We start from the raw sequence: 23,562 nt of genomic DNA on the forward strand, positions 1-23,562 counted from the left end.
TAAATCTACCAGAAGACTTTAATATTTACAGCACAAACAGGGTAATAGATGAGAAAAGTGTGGCTGCACTTCTATGACACAAGCCAGAATTCCATGAGTCCAAGGACAGTTGTTGTCTGTCTCCTCTCAGGAGCAGCAAAATTGGTTTGGGATCTTCTCCCTGCAGTTCCCACAGGTCCATCATCCACAGGGGCTTTGGGGTTCAGGGGTTAGTAGAGACTTGAAGGATCTTTCATGTGGACAACATTTCAAGTTAATTGACCCCTCACTTCTCCTGAAAGAGGTTAGTGCAATCAGTCCAAAACCCCACAAAGCTCCACAAACCCCCACATGAAAATAGTCAGTAGCAGCACATCTGTGTCATACAGAGCAGTTGGTGTTCTTACAAGTTGTTTTACAACTTCCGTCCTTTAATTTTTCTCATTGAAATTTATGGTAATATCAGTGTTTCCTTTTTATTACAGTGTAAAAATCTCACAGCTCTGAGAAAACTTTATATCTGCTTTTTTGTGACTGTGTGTGAGAACTTAATTTTGGCATCTGTTCTTTCTGTCACTCATTGCCCCTCCCTCAAAATAAAGGGTAAGTATTTACCTTTTAACACAGCTGGAGCTTGGATGGAGGTTATGGTGTACCTTTTTCACTAGTGCAATACATTAATAAATAACATCTAGTACATGAGCATTCTTACCACTATTTGCTAATAACTTGCTGGAAAGTTTTGCTCTTGAAGAGGGTTTTAGTGTTTTTACACAAAGAATACTTGAGTGCTCCATGGTCAGCTGCAGTTCTTTACAGTATTTTGCTCTTCTGTACAACAGAAGATCACAAGAAACAAAACAAACAAAAAACCTAACAAAAACAAACAAAACAAAAATACACCAAACCAAACAATTAAAACCCAGTGTCCACACTTGGTTCAGTGCAGCAAAAAAACCCCCAATATTTACAGTATTCAGAATATATGCAGAACTTTGAGTTTCTGGGTTCTTCAGTGCAGTTTTGAGGGCAGTGGGAGATGGAGAGCAACTCCTGGTTAGGCAAGGGTCTTCTTTTCTAGTTGAAGGAGAAGCAAAGTCTTGGGTCTTGGCTTGTCAAACTCTCAGCGAGGCCCCTGGGCACTAGATTGTCCCACAGCCTGCAAGGACAGCAAACGTTACTGCAGGATCAAGGATGGGGCCAAGTACCTGGAAGATATGGACCCCAGGAGAGAGGGGACAGGGCAGGAATGTACATCAGAAGGGAAACCAGAAGGAGTGAGAGAAAGAAAACTTTTAAGAACAAATGCAACAACTTCCTGATGGGGATATTACACAACTGGGTCTTCATTTTTACCTCATTTAAAGCCACCAAGCTTTTCACTTCCTTTTTTTCCCTGGATTTTTTTTTCTGAGGAGGTGAAGCTGTCCTAGAAAACCCTCAGCTTGCTTGTCTCATGTCTGCATTCCCTGCAATACCCTTTTCCCTGCCAGCAGATCCAGGGCAGCAGGGGCATGGATCACATTTGTCCCCAGACTTGTCACCCTGAGTTCTCCTTGCTGAGCCAAGACCCAGCCACAGAGCTCTGTGATACCTGCTCACCTTATGAACTGAATTTCTGGGCACTTGGCAAGTTGCTCCACCAGCTTTGTGGCCCCACAGGCTCCAATGCAGTTTTTCTCTAGGCTGTTTTAAAAAACAAAAGAGAATTTTGTAATCCAGAACAAAACCAGAGTGGAAAACAGCTGAATAGTCCCATGCTGTGGTCACCTTAAATAAAATAAGTCCTACTTCATGTATCAGCCAGGCAAGGCTGGCCCCTGGTGCATGGAACAGGCTAAGCAAGATATTAAACTGCAGAAGCTTCCCTGTTGTTCCTAATGTACATCCCCTTTTTGGAAGTCCCCTAACTGAAGGCTCAATGACAGAAAAATGAGCCTTCCCAGGGTTTTTCTCAGGGCTGTACTCACTCTAACACCTTCAGCTTTTCCATCTTTGGGAGAGCAATGGCCAACTCTTGGGCTCCTCCATCTCCAAGGGCATTCCAAGACAGTCTAAACCAGACAAAAAATCCCAATTGTGAGTCTGGATAAACACTAGTGCCACTACTGTGACATGACCCCTCATGGATTAGCCTTTTTGCAAGAGCTAATCACACTCTTATCATGACAGGTAAACATTCCCCTGGATTACAAGCTTAATTTTGATGATTTTCCTCCATTTCATCACATATTTCCATGTATGATAATATACCAGGCAGTGTATTATCACTGCAGACTGTGGTTATCTCAGAGTCCTGCAGGCCCAGGGGTGAGATGTGAAAGATGGAAATGACTGCTGAGCACACAGCTTTACCCCATGACATTTTTTTCGCAGTGTATTTAATCAATGAGTAAATTACTGGTACATCTACCACTGAAAAGTACTTGGTGGAAAGTATTAACAAGTATTCAGCAGGGTCAGAAGTGCCCAGCATTTCCAAACAGGGGCAGACATTAAAATGAGAGTGACCTGTGTGTGCTGAAGTGTCTCCCCACCCATCCCCACACTCACATTATCTCCTCCACAGAAGGGCACTGTTGGAAGCCAAGAGAGAGTGATTTTGAAGCATCATCAGTGATTCCACAGAATTTCAAGCTGAAGCAGCAGGGAGAGAGCAGACAGAGGCATGATGTGCTGGTGTCAGGACTGTGGGGAACACAGCACCACGTCCTGCCCTGCCCCAGCAGCTCTCAGTGCTCCAGTACTCACTCGATCTTCCGGAGGTGTTTGAAGCAGGGCAGCCCCTTGGAAAGGGCATGGATAGTCTGTTCCCCAAGGACATTTTCTGATAAACTGTAAGAGTGATGGAAAAGCTTTAAGTGGGGCAGAAAAAGCAGGTACAGTCAGAGAAGAGCCACCATGAAAACATAATCATGTGAACTAGCAAGTTAATAACCACTCCCCAGACTCAGTGAGGACTCTGTAGACAGCAGGGATGAGCCAGATTGCTGCAGAGCAATTTTAAATCAATTCACTGCTTGGTACAAGGGGAGTGACAGCCTCACATTGTACAACCCCAGTCCTTGCAGCAAGGAATTGCTTGCAGACTTACAACCTCAGTCCTTGCAGCAGGGAATTGCTTGCAGACAGAAACATGGGGTTATACTTGTGTCAAAGAGGGACAGATCTGCAGCACATCATGTGTTGCATGTGAAACTGGAAATGAAAAGTTATACTGGAGTTAATGACTGGTGTGACTTGAGAGGAAATGACAGTAAGGGAGGAGGGGGAGAAGACTTTCCAACACCTAAAGGGGCTACAAGGAACCTGGAGAGAGACTGGACAAGGGCATGGAGAGACAGGACAAGAGGGCATGGCTTTAAACTGATAGAGGGCAGGATTAGATTGGGATATTAGGAAGAAATTCTTCCCTGTGAGGGTGGTGAGGCCCTGGCACAGGTTTCCCAGAGAAGCTGTAGATATCCCATCTCTGGAATTGTCCAAGGCTAGGCTGGATGGGGTTTGGAGAAACCTGGTCCAGGTGTAAATGTGGGGGGATTGGAATGAGGAGATCATCAAAGGTCCCTTCCAACCTAAATCAGCCTGAGATATGTTTGGCACCATCCCAAGTGCACCTGCTATGACCTACCTTATCTCTTCCAGCAGCTCACACACCACCAGGGCTCTGGCCAGCTCCAGCCCTCCTGCCTGCTCAATCTTATTGTTCTGGAAGCTAACAAAGGAAACATAAGCATTAGAGGATTATTTTGGAATAAAGCTGTAACAAAAGCTCATATTTAACTTGCCAAGAACCTAACCAGAGATGATTTCCTCCTACTGGGATTCCTTTTCTAAGTAATCTTTCGATGACATCTCAGACACAGGCTGGAAGAGATTCCTCTAGGCTAACTGAACCCAGCAAGCACTTCTAGCTCACCAATTTCTAGCTTTGTTACTATAAAACAGTACTAGAAAGTCCTACATGTCAGAGTCCTGGAAAGACTCCCACAAAAGTTTTTAAAAAACAGTAACACTGAGTTCAGGGAAAATAAATGACTCAGAGGTGTCTGCACAAAATAGTGAGGGTCCATAAAAGATGCTCATCTTTATGCTTACATTCCACCAGAGGCATCAGAAACCAACATACTCAAAACCAATTTTAGGTCTTATTTTACTGTATACTCTCTTCCTGGTTCATCTCTGTAGCTAATGCTGCAAGAGATTAAGCAAGAAGAGTTTATGTGACTCTTAGGACAGAGTAACTGTGGAGGGTTTCTCAATCCTGGGACACTGAAATTACTCTCTAAACAGCCAGTGCCCATGCCTTTTCCCATTCCTTCTTTCAACAATCCCCACATTCCCCAGGATATCCAGCCTTCCTGGGGCAGAGGCTGACACTTACTGCAGGATCCTCAGGCTGGTCATGTGAGGCAGACAGAGGGCAAGTGTCACTGCTGTCCTGTCTCCAAAACCATTCCTTGATAGCCTGGGAGAAGCAGAAACGGAATGTTACTGGCAGTGAAGTCCAGAGCCTCATTCCTCACCTGTGTGTCACCCACATAGATGTGTGACCCCCATTCCTCACCCACATGTGCCTGGGACTGTGCTGAAAGGACTTAATGTGCCTGATTCAAAGGACTCTGAGGGTGGGAGGAAGAAACAATGAGGTTTTGAAATCCTGCAGCTGAAGTTAAACAGGGAAGTAAAACTGAGCTGCACTTCCCAAAAGCACATTTATCTCCCTTCCTGAGTTACCTTAGCTGGAATTGAACTGAAATTTCACTTTTTCATATGTGCCCTTAGTACACACACCATAATCTGAATCTGAGGGTTACAAGGACAGTTCCATTAGTTTAACTGTAACTTTTCCTTATTTGTTATTTTAAAATTTTATTTATTTAATATGGCAGGACACATATATTCTTTTAACTGGTCTGGAATAGAACATCACTAGATTGACTGTGTAAAGCCTTAATCTGTCCACTTCCCTCCATTTTTGCAACCACAGAGATTAATGTTGATTTCTTGGGCGACACAGGCACTGAACAACTCCTGTGCTTGAGACACTGCCTATAAACCTGAAGATTCAGCTCCTGAATCCATTGGTCCACTAATGCAGACTGCACAGTTCTTGGAAATCTTAAAGACAATGCTGCAACCAATTCCCAAACCTTCTATACCCAGCACCACACATTTCTATGGTGTGTAGCAGAGTTTTTACTCTGCCCTCACGAGAATCAGTGGTAAAACTGGTCTTGGCTTCATTGGAGCCATATTTCTATGCTTTGGTTTTTGCCCAGCTTCCCAAAAGGACATTTGAAATGATACACTTACAGTAACTCCTCGATGTGCTTGCAATGGGCAAGAGCTTCCATCAGCTTTTCCCCTCCAGCAGGACTAGGACAGTTCCCTGAAAGGCTAAAATGAACATGAGACTCTCAGTGACTAAATGAGAACCAGAAAGTACCAGCTGAAGATATTTCACTGTTTGTCTGCTGTGATGGGAAACTCTGGGAAATGGTCTGGGGATTTTTAGGTTCTTTTTTCAAGTGCTGAGTAACTCCTGGCCCTGCAGGTGCTCTGGGGAAGGAGCAGTTTTCCCTCTCACAGACAGAACTGGGAACTTCCTTTTCTGGCTCCAAGTAATTTCCAGGCTTCTCATTTCAAAAAGTTAAAAGGCTTACCCCAAGAATTGAGCCTAACAAAGAGCCTGGATGCTCTAATTTCTGTTCCCTGGGAGAAGGAACAGTTTGAATCCATGTCTCAGAGAGCCTCACACAGGGATTCCCACATGGGCTTCCCCACCCACCACAGCCATGACTGAAACGGCTGAACCAAAACAAAGGGACTCACTCGATTTTCTTCAGCTTTTGCATTTCCAGCAGGACAGCAGCAAGATTTATCAGGCCTGGGTCTCCAATCTCGTTGTGGCTTAAACTTTAAAGAAGAGATGGAAGGCTGTGTTGTAAAGTAAAATGGCAGGCAAAGTACAAGATCTTATTTACTGTGTCCCATTTGCTGGATGACACCTCGGGCCTTGCCAGGAGAATCAAAGAGCTGATTATCTCAACTGTCTCACAAAAATTAATAGGTGTTAATGAGGAATTTTTTAAAATGCAAAGAACAATTAAAATCACTGGATCCTACTGACAGGTGTGAAATTACTTCAGCCAGAATACAAAGACAGGATGAAGACAAGTTGCTATTATTTTCCAAATTGCTACAGCAGAGAATGGACATCATCTGGCAAGAGAGAGAGGGAGAAGGCAGAGCAAACCTGGGGTTGGCTCCAGATACAGATCTTTAAAGATCTGTAAAGGCAAATGCTGGGTCTGAGGCTCTCCCGGGACAGAAGGGAGTCTCTAGTCCTATTCTGGATCCCAGAGAAGATTGAAATTCTGTTTAATCCATTTTATACATGACTGCAGCAGAGTGGGGTAAGAACCAAGTTTCCTCCTCTGAACATCAAGTTCTGATTTCCTGTAGCCCAAGGTATCTCATACATGAGCATTTTGCAGCCTCCCTGCTTTTGTCACAATACTGTGCATAAGCACATCTGGTTCTCTCCAAATGGTGGCACTTGTGGTCACCTCTCTGCAAGAAAGGAGAAACTTACTTGATTTCCTCCAGGCTGTGCATTTTCCTCAAGGCTTCTGCGAGTCTGGAGCAGCCATCATCACCAATACTGTTGTGGTCCAAGCTGCAAACAACATCCCCAGGAAAATGGACATTAAGCTCCTGCTACTCAGCATCCCAAGCTGGGCCAGAGGTGAGCTGCAGGCACATACTCACATGAGTCTTTTCAGGGATGGCATCTCACAGAGCCCCAGCACAAGCTCAGGGATGGCAGCACTGCTGAGCTTCATGTAGCCCAGGCTGGAAGATGAAATAACAAAGGGACAATTAATTATTACCCAGGGACAGTTGTGTGAGCACTTGGCACAGAGGGGAGCAGAACAAGAGTGGGAGAGATGGGGGAGTGTATTCAGTCCCTGTGAATAATTTTTCTCTAATGCAATTCTAATGGACCTGCCTGGATTCTGACAAAACACCAAGGGAATACCAAACCTCTGAAGCAAGAGCCCAGCCCCTCATAGAGCAAGCTGCCACTGTGACCACAAGACAACAAGATCCATGCAAAAAGCCACCACTAAAACATTTGATTCTTCACTGGAATTCCCTACCACAGACTACTGATCTCTGTCTCTCTCACTCACTGTTCAAATAAAAAAGAATTGTTGCTTCTTCCCTATTGGAAGCCATTAGGAAAAGTACATCTGTCCACGGTACATGCAGAAGAGAGGCTGCAGTTTAACTCAAGCTTCTAGAAAGACCTGGCAGCCTCTGGACAGCCTGGTAACAACACACTCACTTGAGTTCTTCAATGGCCTGGCAATTCTGCAAGCCTGAGATCAAATAATCGATTCCAGCTGGTGCAACACTGCAAGAGGTCAGCCTGCAAAACAGCAAGGATCAAATGAGAAGATCAGGTCTCAGCACACTGAGAAAGAGGACTTTACTCCACTGACAGGCAAACTGCCCTATTCCAAATCCTGACAGCACAGACATCAGGGACCAGTGAGTTTGGAGAGATTTCCACACCCCTTGTGTGCAGGACTAAGAGGACTGGCCTGAGGCACAGGATTGAGCAAATAATAAATATGTGAAAAAGGTCACAGCTGGAGACATACCCAAACGTCTTCAGCTCTGGAAGGGGGAGCAAAATCCTGACCAGCATTTCTGCTTCGTCCTCGTGGAGTTCCACGTGAGACCATCTGCAAGGAGGGAACAAGAGGGCTGGGCTTTGTCCAGGGGTGGCCAAAGGTCTGTGCCAAGCCCACAGCATAGACACAGCAGTGCTGGGACACTGAAGGAGTGACACAACACTTGGCAAGGTCCCAGGGAGCTCCCAGCCATGGAGAGTGAATATAGCTTAGCTGGGCACTGGGAGATTTAGATGATTTCAAGGGATACCCCAGGAAGACACCAGGTCTGTGGGTCTTTCCTATTTTCCATTCAAACACTCCAAGTAGGGGACCCAAAGGGCAGGGGCTGGGACCTTGCACCAGCCTCTCTTATGCCCTGTGTGTGTTCAGGGTGCTGCACTCACCAGGACAAGCTGCTCCCCTCCCTAAAAGTCCTTTACAATGCATGGCAACTCACCTCAGCTCCTGAAGCTGAGCACATTTTTCATAAAGCCTTTGGCAGAAGGAGTGCTTGATTTCTGGCTTGTAGAGACTCGGTCTGCAGGACACAAACACACAACATATCTGGCAGTGAGGATCAGCAGAGCCCAGTGCAGCATCTGGTGCCCCCCAGGGGGACGATTAGGGACACATCAGGGCTTTCCAGAGCCCACCTGGGGCTTTCCTGCCATGCCCCATTTATGTCACAGGCCAGTGTAGAGAAACACAGCCCATCCCCATTGCCCAGGACAAGAGCTGCCTCTTCCTTCAGCTGCACAAAAGGAAAAGGACACTGCTGCTGCTCTCTCTGCACACTCATGCAGAAGCCAGCACATCTTAAGAGCCTTTGAAGTGCTCCTGTTTCCCTTTAGCTCCAAGGAAAGTAGATGGATTTTTTTGTCTTGTTTAGGTCCAGTTTGGGCCTGAAGGAGAGCAGCCCAAAGGACACATGCACATCCATAAGGTTTCTTCCACATACGTGGCACAGGGGCACTCTGAGACTGAACCCATGGAGCCTTAGACACTCTGAAGATATTTTTTATCCCACAGTGAAATTCAGAGCAAGCAGAAATAATTATAAATAGTTGCTTTCTCACCTGCTAGCGACTGATTCTGTCTTCTCCAGGCAGTGTGAGAATCTTGTGACTAATTGGAAGAGGGTTTTATCTTTACATATCCTAAAATGATAGAGATTAGAGAACACTATAAACCTGTGAACTCCTGAGGGAAGAAAATACTATTTTCCATGGAAAAAATGGAGGACTGAATAGGACAGGGCGATGCTGGCACACAAACCTTCTAAGCCCTTCTACCCACCAGCCATTTGGGTTAAAATTGGTTCAAGTGAGCAAATAGATCACAAATGCACTGGAGATGGGGAATAATCAACAGAATAACCAGTGCTGGCTACAATTTCATTTCCTTAAGAGTATCAGGCTAAAAAAAGATTTCTGAAAGGCACCAGGACCTGAGGTGCCACTTACGTGATCTCAGTGATGTTTCCAGAGGCCTGGACAGCCAGCTCTAGAAGGGTCATGACTCTCTCTCTGCACACCCATGGCTCTTCTATGCTGCAAAGCAGAACACAGACAGCTCTGCTTGATTCACACTCATGGATACACCTCTGCCTCTGTCAGCTCAGTGTTCCACACTCGAAATATGAAAAGCTGCTTGGCTTAGCAGAACAGTGTCTGCATGGGAAATGGGGCAACCTGGGGACAGGCAGAAGTAGCCCAGCTTCCCTGCAGAGGAGAATTCACTACCCAGGCAAAGTGCAGGATGCTCTGCCAGTAGGAATGTCAGAATTATCACCACCAGAATTTGTAAGGCTGGCAGTGGTCTACAGAGCCAGCACAGTTTGTGGCCAGAGCTCTACACGAGGCTCCGTGGGAATCAAATACCAACAACAGAGTCAGCCATGGGAATTTCTCAAGAAGCACAGTTCACTTTTGTTTTTGATGAGAGGAGATCTTAAAAGATCAGACCAGCCTCAGATCAGTGTCTAAAAAAGCACAGTGACACAGTACCTGATTTTCAGCAGCCCCAGATCTTTCCTCAGGGAATGCAAAAGTCCTTCTGCAGCTTGGACTGTCATGTTGTTATTTGAGGACCTGGAACCAAAGCTCACTGTAATGAACAGCTCACAGATGAACCCACCCAAACGGGTCCAAGAGCCATTAACTCACGTGTACTCCATCAGACCAGTGCACTTCTCCAGGAGCAAGAACAACTTTTCCAAGTGCTCTGGCTGAAAGTTGCACTCTGCCAGTCTGAAAGGATGAGAAAGAGAACAGCCTTAGCTCATCACAAACAGTTCAGACTTTCTGAGCCAGAAATATCAGGCAGCACAGCCTAACCCCACAGAGAAAGAAGGATGGCACGTAAACCTTAAACCCCTTTAAGAGTTAAAAAAAAAAAGAAAAAAAAAAAAAGAAAAAAAAATAAGATTGTGGCAACACTTCAAAAGCATCTGTTGAGATATTCTGGTAGAACATGCCTGTATATTATAATGGCACTGCTTTTTGTAGGACCCTGTGCTGTGACTGTAGGAACACCTACAGGTGCCCAGGTGAGAAACAGACAGTGAGGAAGCAAAGAGAGAAAGGGATGTGGGATTCTCTGAGATGTGAGAAAATTCTTCTCAGAAGGTGAGTCAAAGGAAATTTATCAGCTATTCATGTAAAATATCACCATGCCAGGAGGCAGGGGGAAAAAGAGGTTTTGTCTGCCTTATCCCTTGAAAAAGGACACCACTTTTGCCAAAGAAATCACCATGAAAAGTCTGTAACATTACCTCAAAATCTTTCTTGGGTCATCTTCTCTTGTCAGCTTGATGATTAAAGTTGCCTTGGAGCACAAACTGCACAGAGAAGACATGAGTGTAAGATTTAGAAGGATAATTACTCCTTTTCCCAGTAGTCAAAATTTAATGATATTAAACTGCAGAAAATAATCCAGCACAGCAGTGACAGAGGTACCTGCCCCAGCTCAGCCCTCCCTAATATAAACCAGCCCAGGGAAATGCTTCAATAAGGTCTCACTAATGCTAAATTGGCATAAAGGTAGCACTGGTGTTTGGAGAAGCAATCCTGACCTGTCCTGCTTTTATCTGCCTCCTCTGAATTCTGTTGAGAGGTACCACAGGAGACTTTAAAGTGGCCCAAGGATTCAGCACCCTCGTCTAACTGCAGGAATGAATGGACATGCCCCTGGTTAAAAGTGGTTCAGGAGAGACCAACTGGTCCCATGAACATAAACACTGATAAGGTCCCACAGATGTGCAGCACAGTCAAGTCTCATGACTGGAGTCTGTGAGAAAAGCACTTTGTGCCAGAGCAACAGGCCCAGAGCCCATGGGATATTTTTGCCTGAGAGCAAAAGGAGATAAAGATGCAAATCCAAGTAAAAGAACATGGGAAATTGCTTTTTATTGCCTCTGAAATCTCAGCAAACTAAAGAGAACCTTAGAGAGCAAATGCTGGCTCCTGCCCTGAAGAGGTTCATTAACAGATACATACATGACAATAATTGGGACAGCTGAATATCTGTGTCTATGCACAAAAATAACCTGGCCCTGAGGAATGGTAGTTCTGCTTGGCAGTTATGTTTGGCCATTCGAAATGGACACAAACCAAAGCTTTAGGCAGGTAGACATAAAGGTAGTTGAAAACGTGGTCCTCATCATTATTACCTGAAGATCACAAACTTTCAATAATTAAAAGGAAAACAAGCAGGGAAGACTCAGAAATTAATGAAGAAAAACAATCACCTGACTTGAACTTCAGTGGTGTTCCCAGATGTGACAAAGGCATCTATGAGATGTAGGACTCCCTCCTGAGAAATCCCATTATGGCTGAGACTGCCCAGAAGAGAAGGAAGGATTTTCACATGTCAGGAGTCAGGGTTGTCCCCAGGCTCCTCAGGCACAGAAGCAAAATTCAAGTTGGCACCAAAGACACAGCAGTTTGTGGGGTGCTGGGCCCCTTCAGTTTTGCTCAGTCACTGAACCCCTCCCAAGACAGCACTGATGACTTGGGGACACAACAAATGAAATTTTCCTCTTGCACTGCAGAGGCAGCAGCAGCTGGAACATTTACTGCTCCACCAGAAAGGGAAGGGGAGAGGCTGGTGTGGGGCATAGCTCATCTCACACAGCTCAGCTCACACAGCTCAGCTCACAGCACCTGTGGGTCTTGAGTCTCATACTCAGAGGAGTGATGAACTGAAAACTCTGGGGACTGGTTCAGCTTCTGTCACACCACCCCACTCTGCTCATTGCTATTTCCTGCTGACACTAATAAAATGATTTTTGCTTATTTTCAGCAGGTTTTGGATCAGAGCCTGAGTCACCACAGCCTGGTGGTCTTGAGTTGTGCTCATGGCTGAGTCAGAACTTTCCTCCTAAGGCAGGAGAGGGCAAGAAGTACAAGCACAGGTTCCTGAGGGATCCCACCAACATCCTTCTGCTGGGGCACCTCAGATTCACTGTATGTTCTCTTACTTGAGGGAACAGGTACCAGGCACTCGATGCAAGTGGTCCAAGAGGCACCTCAGGCCTTCATCTCCCAGCTGATTCCTGGAGAGACTGAAAGGCAGAAGAACAATATAGCCAACCAAAACTCAGCCTTTGGTTGCCCAGAGAGGTGAGGGTTTCCCATCCCTGAAAATATTCAAGGCCTGGTTGGACAGGGTTCTGAGAAACCTGATCTAGTTGAAGATGTCCCTGCTCATGAGGGAGTTAGACTAGATGGCCTTTAAAGTTCCTTTCAAAAATAAAAGTATTCTATAATTCCCTTTCTTTTAAACAGCAATGCTCCTCTGAGAAGCTTTGATGAAAAAAAAATCAAATTTCCTGGACTTAAATCCTAGCTTAGCCAGTAAAGGTCTGTTTAAAACAAATCAGTGCCTTATGAAATTACCTCATGCCTAAGCTCCAGAGCAAGCTCAAATGAAGAGCTCAGGTGAAGCAAGAAATGCCTCAAAACACTAAGGGAGTGAAAATCCCAAAAAAGTTGTCCCATCACCTCAAAAGGACCTGTATTATTTCCAATTGATCGTGTTTCTCAGCAGTCTGAATGAGCACACATACTCTTGCAGAGAGGCTGGGAAACTCCAGGCAATGCTGAACACAGCTCTCCCTCAGTGACTCTGCTCAAGATGATGGTAACACCCCAAGGCCCCACTTACTCTACTTCTTCCAGCCACCCGTGCTGCTCCAGGATGCTGCAGAGCTCCTCTACCTGCCCTTCCCCGATGGTACAGCCTGTCAGCCTGTGTGAGACAACAAGGGAGGGAAAGCATGGCAGCAACCAGCTCAGCCTGAGCACTGCCAGCCAGCAGCTGCACCTTTACACCAGTCCCTGTGCAGCAGTCACATCTTTGGCCATCTCCTTGGTGCTGGAACAGAGACATGTTACAGTCTCCTGCCCAGGGGCACTCAGGAGCCATCGTTCCCAGAGAGGCTGCAGACACATCTCACATCACACAGATGTTCACGTGGAGATTATCACTCAGAGTTTGCACACATTTGGAAATGCAGTGATGGGGGCTCAATTCAGGTGCTCATGCAGCAGAATTTGGTGCAACTCAAGATGATTGTAAGCAGCCCAGAAAAAAGGAGAAAAAGAAAAGCACGGAGCTCTGCCACCCCTGTGTATCCAAATGGTTCTGAATTGCACTTAAGCAGATGAATTGAGCCCTAAAGCTTAAGCTACTAGCCCAAGCTCCTTGGCCACCACCCCATGAGTTCTCAATACAAGAGGAAATCTGGCTGCCTGCACTAGTGCTTCAAACCCACCCACAAGAGAATTCCAGTAACTGTTCTATGCCAGTACCTGCAGGATGTTCTCTGGGTTCGCGTGCTTGCTCCTACGTGCAAGAAGGCATTTTCACTTGACCTGAAGCAGAAACAAAATAGTGTCCTTCAGCACTGATCTTCAAAGATGACAGCTGAGCTTCTGGGCTCCAAAGGGTCTGAATGTCTTACCAGACTTCCACCACTCTGATCCGCTCACAGAGGTTGATGGAGTTGAGGAGTAGAACAGCACAATGTGGGGACAAGGAGTTTTTCCTAATACTGTAAAGGAGGGGAAAGAAAAAAACACTGAAATCAGCTCCTAAGAAGAAAGGCTCCCATACACACAGCCCAATTTCCCCATTGCTTATTTTGAGACACAAAGGATTGGATACATCCTGTCGCCCTGAATCTCTTGCCTGTGAAATTTTGTGCTTTTGCAGCAGCTTTCTCACGCTGCTTCACATAAACAATATTGTATTCTTAGAACTTATCTATGTGTTTACATATTTCTTCTCTAAGAGAAGGAATGTGATTGATGGTCAAGTCCACCAATGATGTTCATAAGGTGGTGACCCTTTTGGCCAATCTTTGGCCTTCTGTACAAAATGTACATAAAGATGGAGTCAGACATTAAAGTAGATTCATAGCTGCTTGACCTGCTGTGGCCTGCATGTCTTTTGTGTGTCCGACATAGCGACAACATCCCACTTAACTCAGGATGAGAGAGCAAGACCTAAAGATTTGAGCATTGGCACCCAGTGTCCCTTTACCTAAAGGAGAATCTCCTTTAGTCCCCTTTGACTAAGGAGGGAGTACAGACCAAGGACTTACACTGAACAACCCCTCTTTGGGACTACTGGAGATACCCCAGACTGGAACAACCTCCCAACTGGGAAAATTCAGTCTCATGAGACCCTGAAGCTCCTCCATGCTACAACATCTTGTAAAAGATGGCCAAGCTCCTTTTGGGCTTTTTGTCCACACAGTAGAGTGCCCTAGCCCCTGACAGCATTTCTCTGGCCTGAATTCCAGCCTAAATGGCTGATGTGCTGGCAGAAGACACTTGTGTAGAGTGTGGCAGGATGTCAGGTCCATGCAGGGGCAGAGCTGTGAGCCACTGACCACACAGACAGATGTGTGTTGTCACGTGTGTCAATCCACATTCCCTACACTTGTCATGGATACTGGAAATCACGTTCCAGGGGACCTGCTAAGTGAGGATTATGTGGTATGCTTTGCCTTGGACAGACAGCTTTCCTCCTGTCCTTTTTTGCCCTCTGCTAAATATCATTAAAGTGCTGCTTTGCCTCTGGACACAAGAAAGGAATGGGTGTGAAAGCATTTCTGCATTTTCTTTGCCTTGCTTGTTAGTCTACAATTACTGATGAATGCTCCTAAGATCTGCTCTGGTATTAACACTTTCCAAACCAATGTTTCATGGGAGCAGTCAAAGCAGGGACCCCAAACGTTACCTCAGTAGTGTCAGATAACAGAGGGATGGCAGAAAGCTCAGCAATCTCTCAATGCTCTGGTCACTCAATGAATTTCCAGACATTCTGTAAAACACGGAAAGAAACAAAATCCAGGGGAAACTGTTTCAATCCCTAATTACTTCTGGAACATGGACATGGACATGCACACACACATGGTGTTATGGGCAAATTCTGTGAAAGGACATGTCCAGAAATGTCATGAAAGTTGGGGAAGATTTAGTCCTTACAGCCTGATCTCTGTTTACATCCTACAGCCAATTAACATTCCAGTTTCAAGAGTCTTATTTTCCATTACTGTGCATTTAGAAAAGGATGCTACTGGTGTCTTTCATGCAGGCAGTAGGGGTATTATGTTATTTATTTGCTATTACTTGGTTTTTGTTCTGACCAGTATTCTTCTAATTTTCTTGGTGCAGAGTTCCTGCCTGGAGTGACCAGCCCTTCAGGAGGAGAGTTCATGGCTTAGTGGGCTAGGAGCTCTTGTTCTGGCTGTACTACAAGCCAAGTCTCGAGGAATAGATGACAACAATTGTTTATAGACACAGGATTAAGGAAGATTATGAGAACACACTTGTGTTTTGGGGTCTTTCCCCAGTGATGTGGTAGACCTAGGAGAGGCCAAGTTCTCTTTGAAACAGGACACTAGAAAGTCTGGGTTTAACTAGGCATCTGGGTGAAGTTCTGTGGGGAGTCCTGGGAGGATGTGGTGAGGGGAGAGCTGAGGTACACCAGCTGCCACCCTGAACATCAAATCTGTGTCTGGGGTTGGGGTGACAGACAGACAGACAGACAGACTCACTCAATTTCTGTCAGCTGGGGACATCGAGCCAGTATCTGGCACAGCCTGGTCACATCCTCCAGAGCCACTCTGCAGTCCCTGAGACTGAAGCAAACAAAGCACTGATGTGAACATGACCACAGGCCGCCAGCATTCCCTGCATATCCCAGAGTCTCACATCCCAGGACAAGGCCCTCTCACTTCCCTGCATATATTCTGCTCCCCTCAGTCTAGGACTAAGAAATCAAAACCTGTGACAAGCAGATGATTTCACCATCCCTGAGCCGATTTAAGAGAGTCAGTCCACCAAAATACCAAAATGCTTTGGGTGTTGCCTCCCTAGAGCCACATCATTGGTGATTCAGTTGTCTCAGGGGACTGGACAGCCTCTTTCCCTGCTCAGCACTGCCTTGGCTCTCCCAGAGGAAGGCTGGAAATGGTGCCTCCTATGTCCTTCTCCAAGAAGGAAATCATAGAGGCCTTTTTGGGTGCCAAACTGGCATGTCTCCATGGGATGGATGTAGTAGCCAGACAGATCTGTCTCTTTTTTTATGGGTAGAAGCTTCCCCTGCTGGAAAGCAAGACCATCCCCTCAAGTCAGGCAAAAGATGCACTATTTATTTTCCCCTCTGAGGAGGCACAACTGGAGGGATGGGTCTGTCCCACACACCACACAGAGCCCACACTCATCTCTCCCTCCAGTCCTGGTGACAGAGGGAACCTGCCATACCTAAAGCACCGTCCTTTTCCTTCCTGCTGGGGATGTGCCAGGGAACGACTTCTCCGTCTGCTGGTACTTCTGGGGAAAGAACAGTTTAGTCCATGAGTTGTGCTGGTGTTCCTGTCCCCATGTAGCCACCTCCCAGTGAAGGGGGTGAGTGGTGGCAGTGGCCTCATGTTCCAATCTGCCTTCCCTCACCACCTGCCAGAATAAGGCTCACCCCATCCCCAGAAGAAAAAAAAAGCCTTATTAGCCCAATTCCAACCCCCAGAGGTTTCTGCACCCACTCAGCACCTGGGCATCTGCTGTGCCCTGGCCCAGCAGGGAGATGGCTGCACCTGTCTCAGCAGCTGGATGCTGCTGGCTGCTCCATGCCCTCAGGCTGCTGTCAATCCATCAGCCATGAAACAGCTCACTGTGCTTCCCACACCCTGGCTGGAGTTTGGCTCTTTAATTTACACTTTAATTGGTCCTCAGGGACCCACACCTCACCTTCTGTTTAGAAATTCACAAGAAGTTTAAAAGGCTTAAGTGAGTGGGTATGATTTTACCTGACTCTTTCCCAAAAGGTCAGATGAACCACCTGTGTGTGTCCTAAGCTGTAACCAGAAAAGAACATCATCAGCATGGAGTTTGACAACACAAGCTCCTGTATTGCTCCTCAAAATCCACCTGAGGTTTTAAATAGCAAAATAATACAAAAATACTCCAGGTCATACCTGAGGCTCACTGTTTTAATGTGTTCCAGTGTAGCTAATGACTGAGCTAAGAAAAACACAGAGTTCAGGGAGATCTGGTTGTCGTTAAACCTACAGGAAAAAAAAGATGAAATCAGCTGCTGCAAGGCAAAACTGATAAAAATTAACACCACACCACAGAGCAGTGATCCTTGTGCAGCACTCCCAGGCTGCTTCTTTGCTACTTTCTGCCTGGGTTTCCAACTACAGTTCTGCAAACACAACTCCCTCCCATATCTTTTAAATTCATTCCTTACTTTTAGTGTTCAGACAATCACAGAATAACTGAGGCTGGAATGGACCTCTAGAGCTGATCTAGTCAAACTCCTGCTCAGAGGAGGGTTAGCATGGAGGAGGCTGCTCAGGACATTGTACAGCTGGGTTTTTAACACCTCCACAGACAGAGAATTCACAGCCTCTCAGGGTAACCTGTTCTAGTGAGATAGTCTTGGCTTGAGAACAGTTCAATTAATTAAGCAGGAACAATAAATATTTCTTTCAGTAGTGCAGAATGGTGCCATACTCCTTAAGACACAGTTCTGTACAGAGCACTTGCAATGGCAGTGCCAGGTGAAATACCCAGATAAACACAAGGCACCTCTGCAGCTGAATTCAGACTCCAGCCCTGAAGGTGGATCTCCTCAGCATTTCCCTTCCTTCAAAGGTGTTCCCCTCAGGAGAGGAAGGACTGCTCCCTATCACAGTGAGGAACTTGAAGAGGAGAAATTCAGTGAGTTGCCAAAGACCTCAGGCTGTTTCAGAAAGCAGGTGCCACACCTGACATGAGACCACCTGTCCCCTTCATGGAGGAGCAGGCACAGAGGCTCTGGGGCACTGAACTCAGTCAAGCTTCAAGTGGAGACAATCTGTTCTGGACTGGAGGTGGGACAGACCAGACAGCACAGAACATTACAGAACAAGACAGAATATTACTGCCCTTGATTGTGAAGAGCCCTTCCCAAATGTGCACTGTGCTTCCACAAACAACACTTCACAAAACACAGTCCATGCATAAGGAAAAAACAGGAACTACTTACTCAAGAGAACGTAACATTTTCAGTTTTTGGAGGCACTGAAACAGCTGCAGAAGTCCCTCATCTCCCAGATAATTACGTGATAGGCTGGGATTTAAAGAAAGACATTTAATTTTCATGGTTTAAAACCCAACAGGCACCATCAGCTCTATTATCTGTATGTACAGCCACACCTTCCCCCAGGCCATGCCTCTACCACACTCTCTATACAGCACTGTGGGACAGACAAGTGGCATTTTCTCAGCATCCCAAATAACTACAGGTGAACACCACGGGACTCACTCCAGCTCAGAGATGTGGCCACATTCCTTCAGCACTGCACACAGATTCTTCAGGTCACTGGCTTGAAAATTACAGTCTGTCAGTCTATGGGGAAAAAAGAAATCAGTCATCCAGGCCTGCAGGGTTTCAGACTAGGATGTAAACTTCACTCCTCTGAAAACTAGAGAAACAAAGAAGAGACAATAATGAAATTAAATGATCCCCTTGAAATGCCCCAATGCTCACCAGCTCCCACAGAGTCTCCAGGGGATGGGCCACCCCCTGCCTGGCCCTGCAGGTCCCTGTGTCCTTTGTAAGGCACAGGGTGAGCACCAGGTCTCAGCCCCTTGCCAGGGTCTCCAGCCACTCCCCCAGCCAGGGCAGAACTTGCAGCTGGCACTGGGGACATTCCCAGTTTTCTTGTGAGTCACCATTTGGAGATGCAGGTTACAATGGAAACAGGACCCAGAGACAGGATAATGAAAATTGGCCAGGGTACCTTATTTTCTGCGAGGTGGTAGGTGTCTGCTTTTCCTCCCTGTGTTGCTGGTGATCAGTAGAGAGCACAGGCTCTTCCCTAAGTGAGAACAAAACCAGACAAAGGTGAAACCCTTTTGCTTTACCAATTTGGCAGATCCCTGGGGCTACCCTGGCTCCACCCCAATCTTGTCAGTGACAAACTCTCCTTTTCTAACCAAGTACTTGAGCATGCAACCAGCTGGGGAGAAGGGGAAATAGATATTTCTATCTAAGTTTGATGGAGAATTCAGCTTTTGCTGAATTTAGCTGAATTTTGCTGAATTTAGCTTTTGCCTAAATAAGTTTTGTGAAGAGCCTGTACAAAAATCTGACTATTCATAATTAAATGGAACTGTCTGACTAACTAAACTGTGACACTGTAACTAAAAGCTACAACTATAAACAGTAAAACTACAACTAAATATTTCTATTCATAACTAAAAGGAACATGCAAAACCTAAAATATCAGCGTTTGAAATGTCACCTGGTGCCCTAACGGAGTCACCAGATCAGGTGTCTCAGGCTGTCACTCTCTTTCAAGCACAACCACTGGGCTGTACCCCATGACAGCTCTGCTGTTTCTCTCTGGCTCAGAGGTGGAATGCAGGTGTACCGTGGAAAATGCTATCTTACAGTGGGCTCAGTCTGCAGAGAACAAGGGTATAAATAGTGAACCTAATATTCCAGGAGCAACAGGAAACCATTTCTTGGTCAAAACCTTCAGGTTGAACTGTTTTAACCATAATTTTCTGAGGGGAAAAATTAAACTCTGAATATCTCATGATTTAGGAGTACCATGATCCAGAATGCATAGTGTTCTGAACTGCAGGGATCTGTGAATCTTTTCACAATCTGGTGTGGCATTCACTTGTTGTTTTTTGTACCCTCACTATTATCAGATAGCACAGGTGTCATTAAACAGCCTGCTCTGCTTAGGATGCTGTGGGATGAAATGTGCTCCAGAGACATAAAACACTACAGAAGGCAGTGACAACTTTTCAAGTGGCTGAGAAAGCCAGGAGACAGTTCTACATTTAGATTTGGGGGTTGGGGTGGGAGGCAGGAACTGCTGTGAAGTAGAGTGTTACCCTTGGTACCTACACAGGATGCAAGAACTAAACAGGATGCTGAGATAACACCATTTGTGCACACACAGCCTACCTAGGAGGAAGGGAAGCAAACTCTCTGTCTTCTCTAAACCTTAGGACTGCAGTATCATGACGAAGGCTGTGAAGAAGAGAAGTAATCAATCAGTGTCATGGTTTGGTTTATTTACAGGACTTCTTGTTTGGTTTTGTTCTGCCAAACTGTGGTGACACTAATCACTTGTGCTTAAAACACTCCCAAAACAAGAAAAAATAATCTCCTTCAGTTCTAAATTCTGGTTGGGTCAAATTACACAGTATCTGATGATCCAGTTTCTCTGAATCACTGGACAAAGTACAGACAAAATTGCTATAATTAAACTGCAGTGTGTTTTCAAGTGAAAGTAACAGAGGAGAACTTCCAGTTCTGCTCCAGGAGGTGTCACCAGCTCTCATACTCTGCAGAGATCCTGTCCCCAAAACTTCCCAAGGCAGAGAGCAGGGAAGCATTTTAAAACTCCCCCATGCATGAAAGGACAGCCAGTTTTGTAAGCACTCAAGTTCTGGTCGATGGCCCTGATAAAATCAGCTTACAGCAATGTGTCACCAAGTGCCAGTGTCAGTAACCCCCTTGGGACATGTTCTTCACCCACCACACTCCTGAGGTGACTCAAAAACCTCAGAATATAACTCCCAGACTTGTACAATTGGGATTAACTCCAGGAATGATTCAAGAGCTACATACCTGACCTGCACCTCCATCACCTTCTGGCAGGTCTTTACTGACTTCAACAGGCTGCAAATGCCAGTGACAGAGAGGTGGTTTTGACTGAGACTAAGAAAGAAAAAGGCAATTAGCTGGTCCCTGAAATCCCACAGGAGTGTCCAGTGAAGCAGCTACCAGTGCTCTGCATGCCTGAAACCATTTCCCTTCAGAAAAGGGCAGGTTGGTTTTGTACAAGGCAACACTTACTTCAGCTGCTTTGAAATGGATATACAGGGGAGGCTTTCCAGCAGACAACTGCAGCCTTCATCTCCAAGCTTGTTACCTGATAAACTGAAACATTTTCCAGTTAGTGGGGACTGATGTGAACAGTAAAAGCAAAGCCCTCAAAAACTGCTTGTTTTCCCTTTCCTACAATTGCCTTTTTTTTTTTTTTTTTTTTTTTTTCCTGGACTGTTCTTCGATCTCAGATCAATCTTCCCTGCTTATTTCTGCATGAATCAGCTTCAGACAAAAAGTTTTAGCCTTTGGGCCACCTGATTAATGTTTTAGACCCAAACCATCTTGCTTTAGAAAACCTATGATCTTTTAGGTCCTTTCCAACCCAAACCAGTCTGTGATCCTTTGATCCCCTGCTCCCACACCACCTGCCTACAGCCACTCCACAGGAAGGAAAGGAGGCACTCACTCCACTTCAGAGAGACAGGGACAGCTCTGGAGAATGGCCACAATCATCATGGCATGATGGGAAGACAGCCTGTGATCCTGCAAGCTGTGAACAGGAAGGCTTGGTGAGCAGTGAGGCGATGGGGGTGCCCCTGGCTGGGCCAGATAGGATTTCTATTGTCATTTTTATTTACTGATTCAGGTTTATTTCAAACTTCTCCACATGTGGAAGTATCCTCTGTCCTTAGGGATGAACACAGCTGCTTTTCTTGCCCTTCTGCAGTACCTGTCATCTGCAAATCACATACACCAGCAGGACGTGCAATGTCTACTCTTACCATAAATTCACGTGTCTGGTTGGAATTACATGTTCTTTATTCTCTTCCAACTTCAAATCCAAAGATCTGCAAACAAGCAGAATATTTGGCTTTTAATATGCCTTCATGAAGCATCTGACAACTTGGGTCCCAGTTAATATTTTCCAGCAGGAACCACAAGGTCTGCGTTCTGTGTCTTTCAGCAGTTCTGCAATAGAAACACAGCACCTCAAGCTTACCCAGGCACTATAGAGCTGCTTCTGTGGAACTGGCTGTAGGTGTGTGCAAACCCAGCTGTTCTGGTTACATTTCTCATTGCTCAGGCAGACCCAGCTCTGCCAGATGCAAGGGCAGTGACAAACCACCAGTTGTGCTGTCACTGTGGCTTATGGTGTCACCAAGCTGATGGCTTCAATCAGTGTAACTGAGAGAGGGTAACCACAAGTGAGTGTCTCACCTTTGAGCTTTCCCAGATGCACCAGAAAAATAAATAATCGTGGTGTCCACCCTGAAAAAGAGATCCAGGTCAATAGTAGGGAAGAGGTGGAAGGATGCCATTTGTTTAGCAGAGATGTTTGGGAAGGACCAAAGCTGTTCTCTGGATGCTAAAGAGAGCCCTGACATCTGCCTCCCCAAGCTCATGGCACAGCCAGGCAGCAGCCACATGCTCAGGGGGCAAAGGACACTCCACGTGTGGAGCTGGGGCTGCAGGGCAGATGGGACAGTCACACAGTGGAAAAGATTGGGCCAGTTGGTGTTTTTTTTGCAAGACCACAAGTTTGTTGGAGAGAGATTCAGTAGAAAGTCCCTTCCAGCAAGAAAAATAAGGAAAAGCCATATGTAATTTGAGTTACACCAGGGATTACTTTGGCCTGTTAAACTTAGAACATGAGACAACCACAAGAGGGAGGATGATTTAAACAATCTACCCTTTGTCATCCTGGACACATGAAAACCCCCAAACCTGTAATTTAAAGGAACACAGAGCTAGAGCTAAATTCACACACTTTCACTAAACTTAGCTGAATGATAGCAAATTTATGCTAGTTGGGAAAGAATTTCCTTTCTGGTATATTGCAGAGCTTAAAAGCAAGTTTAAATTTTGTTATACAAGAAGAACTATCACACCCTGAAAGTGGTCTTATAGACCAAGGATAAAATGACCTATTAAAAATACAAAAAGGAAGTACACAGTATGATGAATTGACATTTTGTTTCCAATAAGAAAGAAAAAAGGAGTCAAACTGATTTTTTGTTCACTTCAATTAGCCAACACTTAACCAGAAAAACAGTGTCCATTTAAAGTCAACATCTAAAGAGACAACCTACTTGCTTTTGGAAGAGCTCTCATGCATTGATACCTGGCACAGAGTTCAGTAACATTTTGACACCCGATGCCTTCCTTTGCCAAACTGAGAACAGCAGTCAAGGAAAGATGGTTGTTGCTCAGGCTGTGAACGGGAGGAAAAATAGAACCTCAGCTGCTGGACCCCACAGCATGTTCTTTTGTTACACAAATGCCCTCTGCTCTGTTTCCCAAACATCCTGATTTTGATTAGGGTATTTCTCAAAAACTTCTGAAATTTCCATCTAGGACTCAAGAAAAGCATTATTAGGTCAGTTCTTTCTCTGCAAGCTGTAGCTCCCATGAATTTAGAGTTAGAGATAACTCTTCTGTGTGCAGCACAATGATCATTGACCAGTTTGGGGTTAGTTAGTTAGTGGAGGTAGCTCATACCTTCATGATTACACCACTGATCCACAGTGCAGTTAAACTCCCACTA

The 23,562-nt window shown here is 45.5% G+C and overlaps 1 protein-coding gene across 3 annotated transcripts in view; it reads right to left on the reverse strand.

Annotated features, from left to right (window-relative positions):
• NLRC5 (NLR family CARD domain containing 5) overlaps window positions 1–23,562 on the reverse strand; it is a 34,130-nt gene continuing 10,568 nt past the window's right edge. Inside the window, exons 10-48 of one of the 3 annotated variants that reach the window (XM_083870002.1) lie at window positions 23,140–23,229; window positions 22,236–22,286; window positions 21,800–21,865; window positions 21,484–21,567; window positions 21,045–21,128; window positions 20,817–20,906; window positions 20,148–20,213; window positions 18,967–19,044; window positions 18,489–18,572; window positions 18,210–18,293; window positions 17,155–17,244; window positions 16,987–17,034; window positions 16,445–16,510; window positions 15,736–15,819; window positions 14,916–14,999; window positions 13,633–13,722; window positions 13,481–13,543; window positions 12,834–12,917; window positions 12,148–12,231; window positions 11,416–11,505; window positions 10,441–10,506; window positions 9,833–9,916; window positions 9,674–9,757; window positions 9,131–9,217; window positions 8,744–8,824; window positions 8,125–8,205; window positions 7,653–7,736; window positions 7,334–7,417; window positions 6,754–6,837; window positions 6,578–6,661; window positions 5,815–5,898; window positions 5,296–5,379; window positions 4,364–4,447; window positions 3,611–3,694; window positions 2,731–2,814; window positions 2,533–2,616; window positions 1,950–2,033; window positions 1,582–1,665; window positions 1–1,138 (exon numbers count right to left, since the gene is read on the reverse strand). In XM_083870002.1, the coding sequence (XP_083726128.1) occupies window positions 1,057–1,138; window positions 1,582–1,665; window positions 1,950–2,033; window positions 2,533–2,616; window positions 2,731–2,814; window positions 3,611–3,694; window positions 4,364–4,447; window positions 5,296–5,379; window positions 5,815–5,898; window positions 6,578–6,661; window positions 6,754–6,837; window positions 7,334–7,417; window positions 7,653–7,736; window positions 8,125–8,205; window positions 8,744–8,824; window positions 9,131–9,217; window positions 9,674–9,757; window positions 9,833–9,916; window positions 10,441–10,506; window positions 11,416–11,505; window positions 12,148–12,231; window positions 12,834–12,917; window positions 13,481–13,543; window positions 13,633–13,722; window positions 14,916–14,999; window positions 15,736–15,819; window positions 16,445–16,510; window positions 16,987–17,034; window positions 17,155–17,244; window positions 18,210–18,293; window positions 18,489–18,572; window positions 18,967–19,044; window positions 20,148–20,213; window positions 20,817–20,906; window positions 21,045–21,128; window positions 21,484–21,567; window positions 21,800–21,865; window positions 22,236–22,286; window positions 23,140–23,229 (3,133 nt within the window). In that variant the 3' untranslated portion in view covers window positions 1–1,056. Of the gene's footprint in view, window positions 1,139–1,581; window positions 1,666–1,949; window positions 2,034–2,532; window positions 2,617–2,730; window positions 2,815–3,610; window positions 3,695–4,363; window positions 4,448–5,295; window positions 5,380–5,814; window positions 5,899–6,577; window positions 6,662–6,753; window positions 6,838–7,333; window positions 7,418–7,652; window positions 7,737–8,124; window positions 8,206–8,743; window positions 8,825–9,130; window positions 9,218–9,673; window positions 9,758–9,832; window positions 9,917–10,440; window positions 10,507–11,415; window positions 11,506–12,147; window positions 12,232–12,833; window positions 12,918–13,480; window positions 13,544–13,632; window positions 13,723–14,915; window positions 15,000–15,735; window positions 15,820–16,444; window positions 16,514–16,986; window positions 17,035–17,154; window positions 17,245–18,209; window positions 18,294–18,488; window positions 18,573–18,966; window positions 19,045–20,147; window positions 20,214–20,816; window positions 20,907–21,044; window positions 21,129–21,483; window positions 21,568–21,799; window positions 21,866–22,235; window positions 22,287–23,139; window positions 23,230–23,562 lie in introns of all 3 variants that reach the window. The other 2 variants (XM_083870001.1, XM_083870003.1) reach the window with 2 other exon arrangements.

This window comes from Zosterops lateralis (genome assembly GCF_965231275.1).
Source record: "Zosterops lateralis genome assembly, chromosome: 12".
In the NCBI taxonomy this organism is placed as follows: Eukaryota; Metazoa; Chordata; class Aves; order Passeriformes; family Zosteropidae; genus Zosterops; species Zosterops lateralis.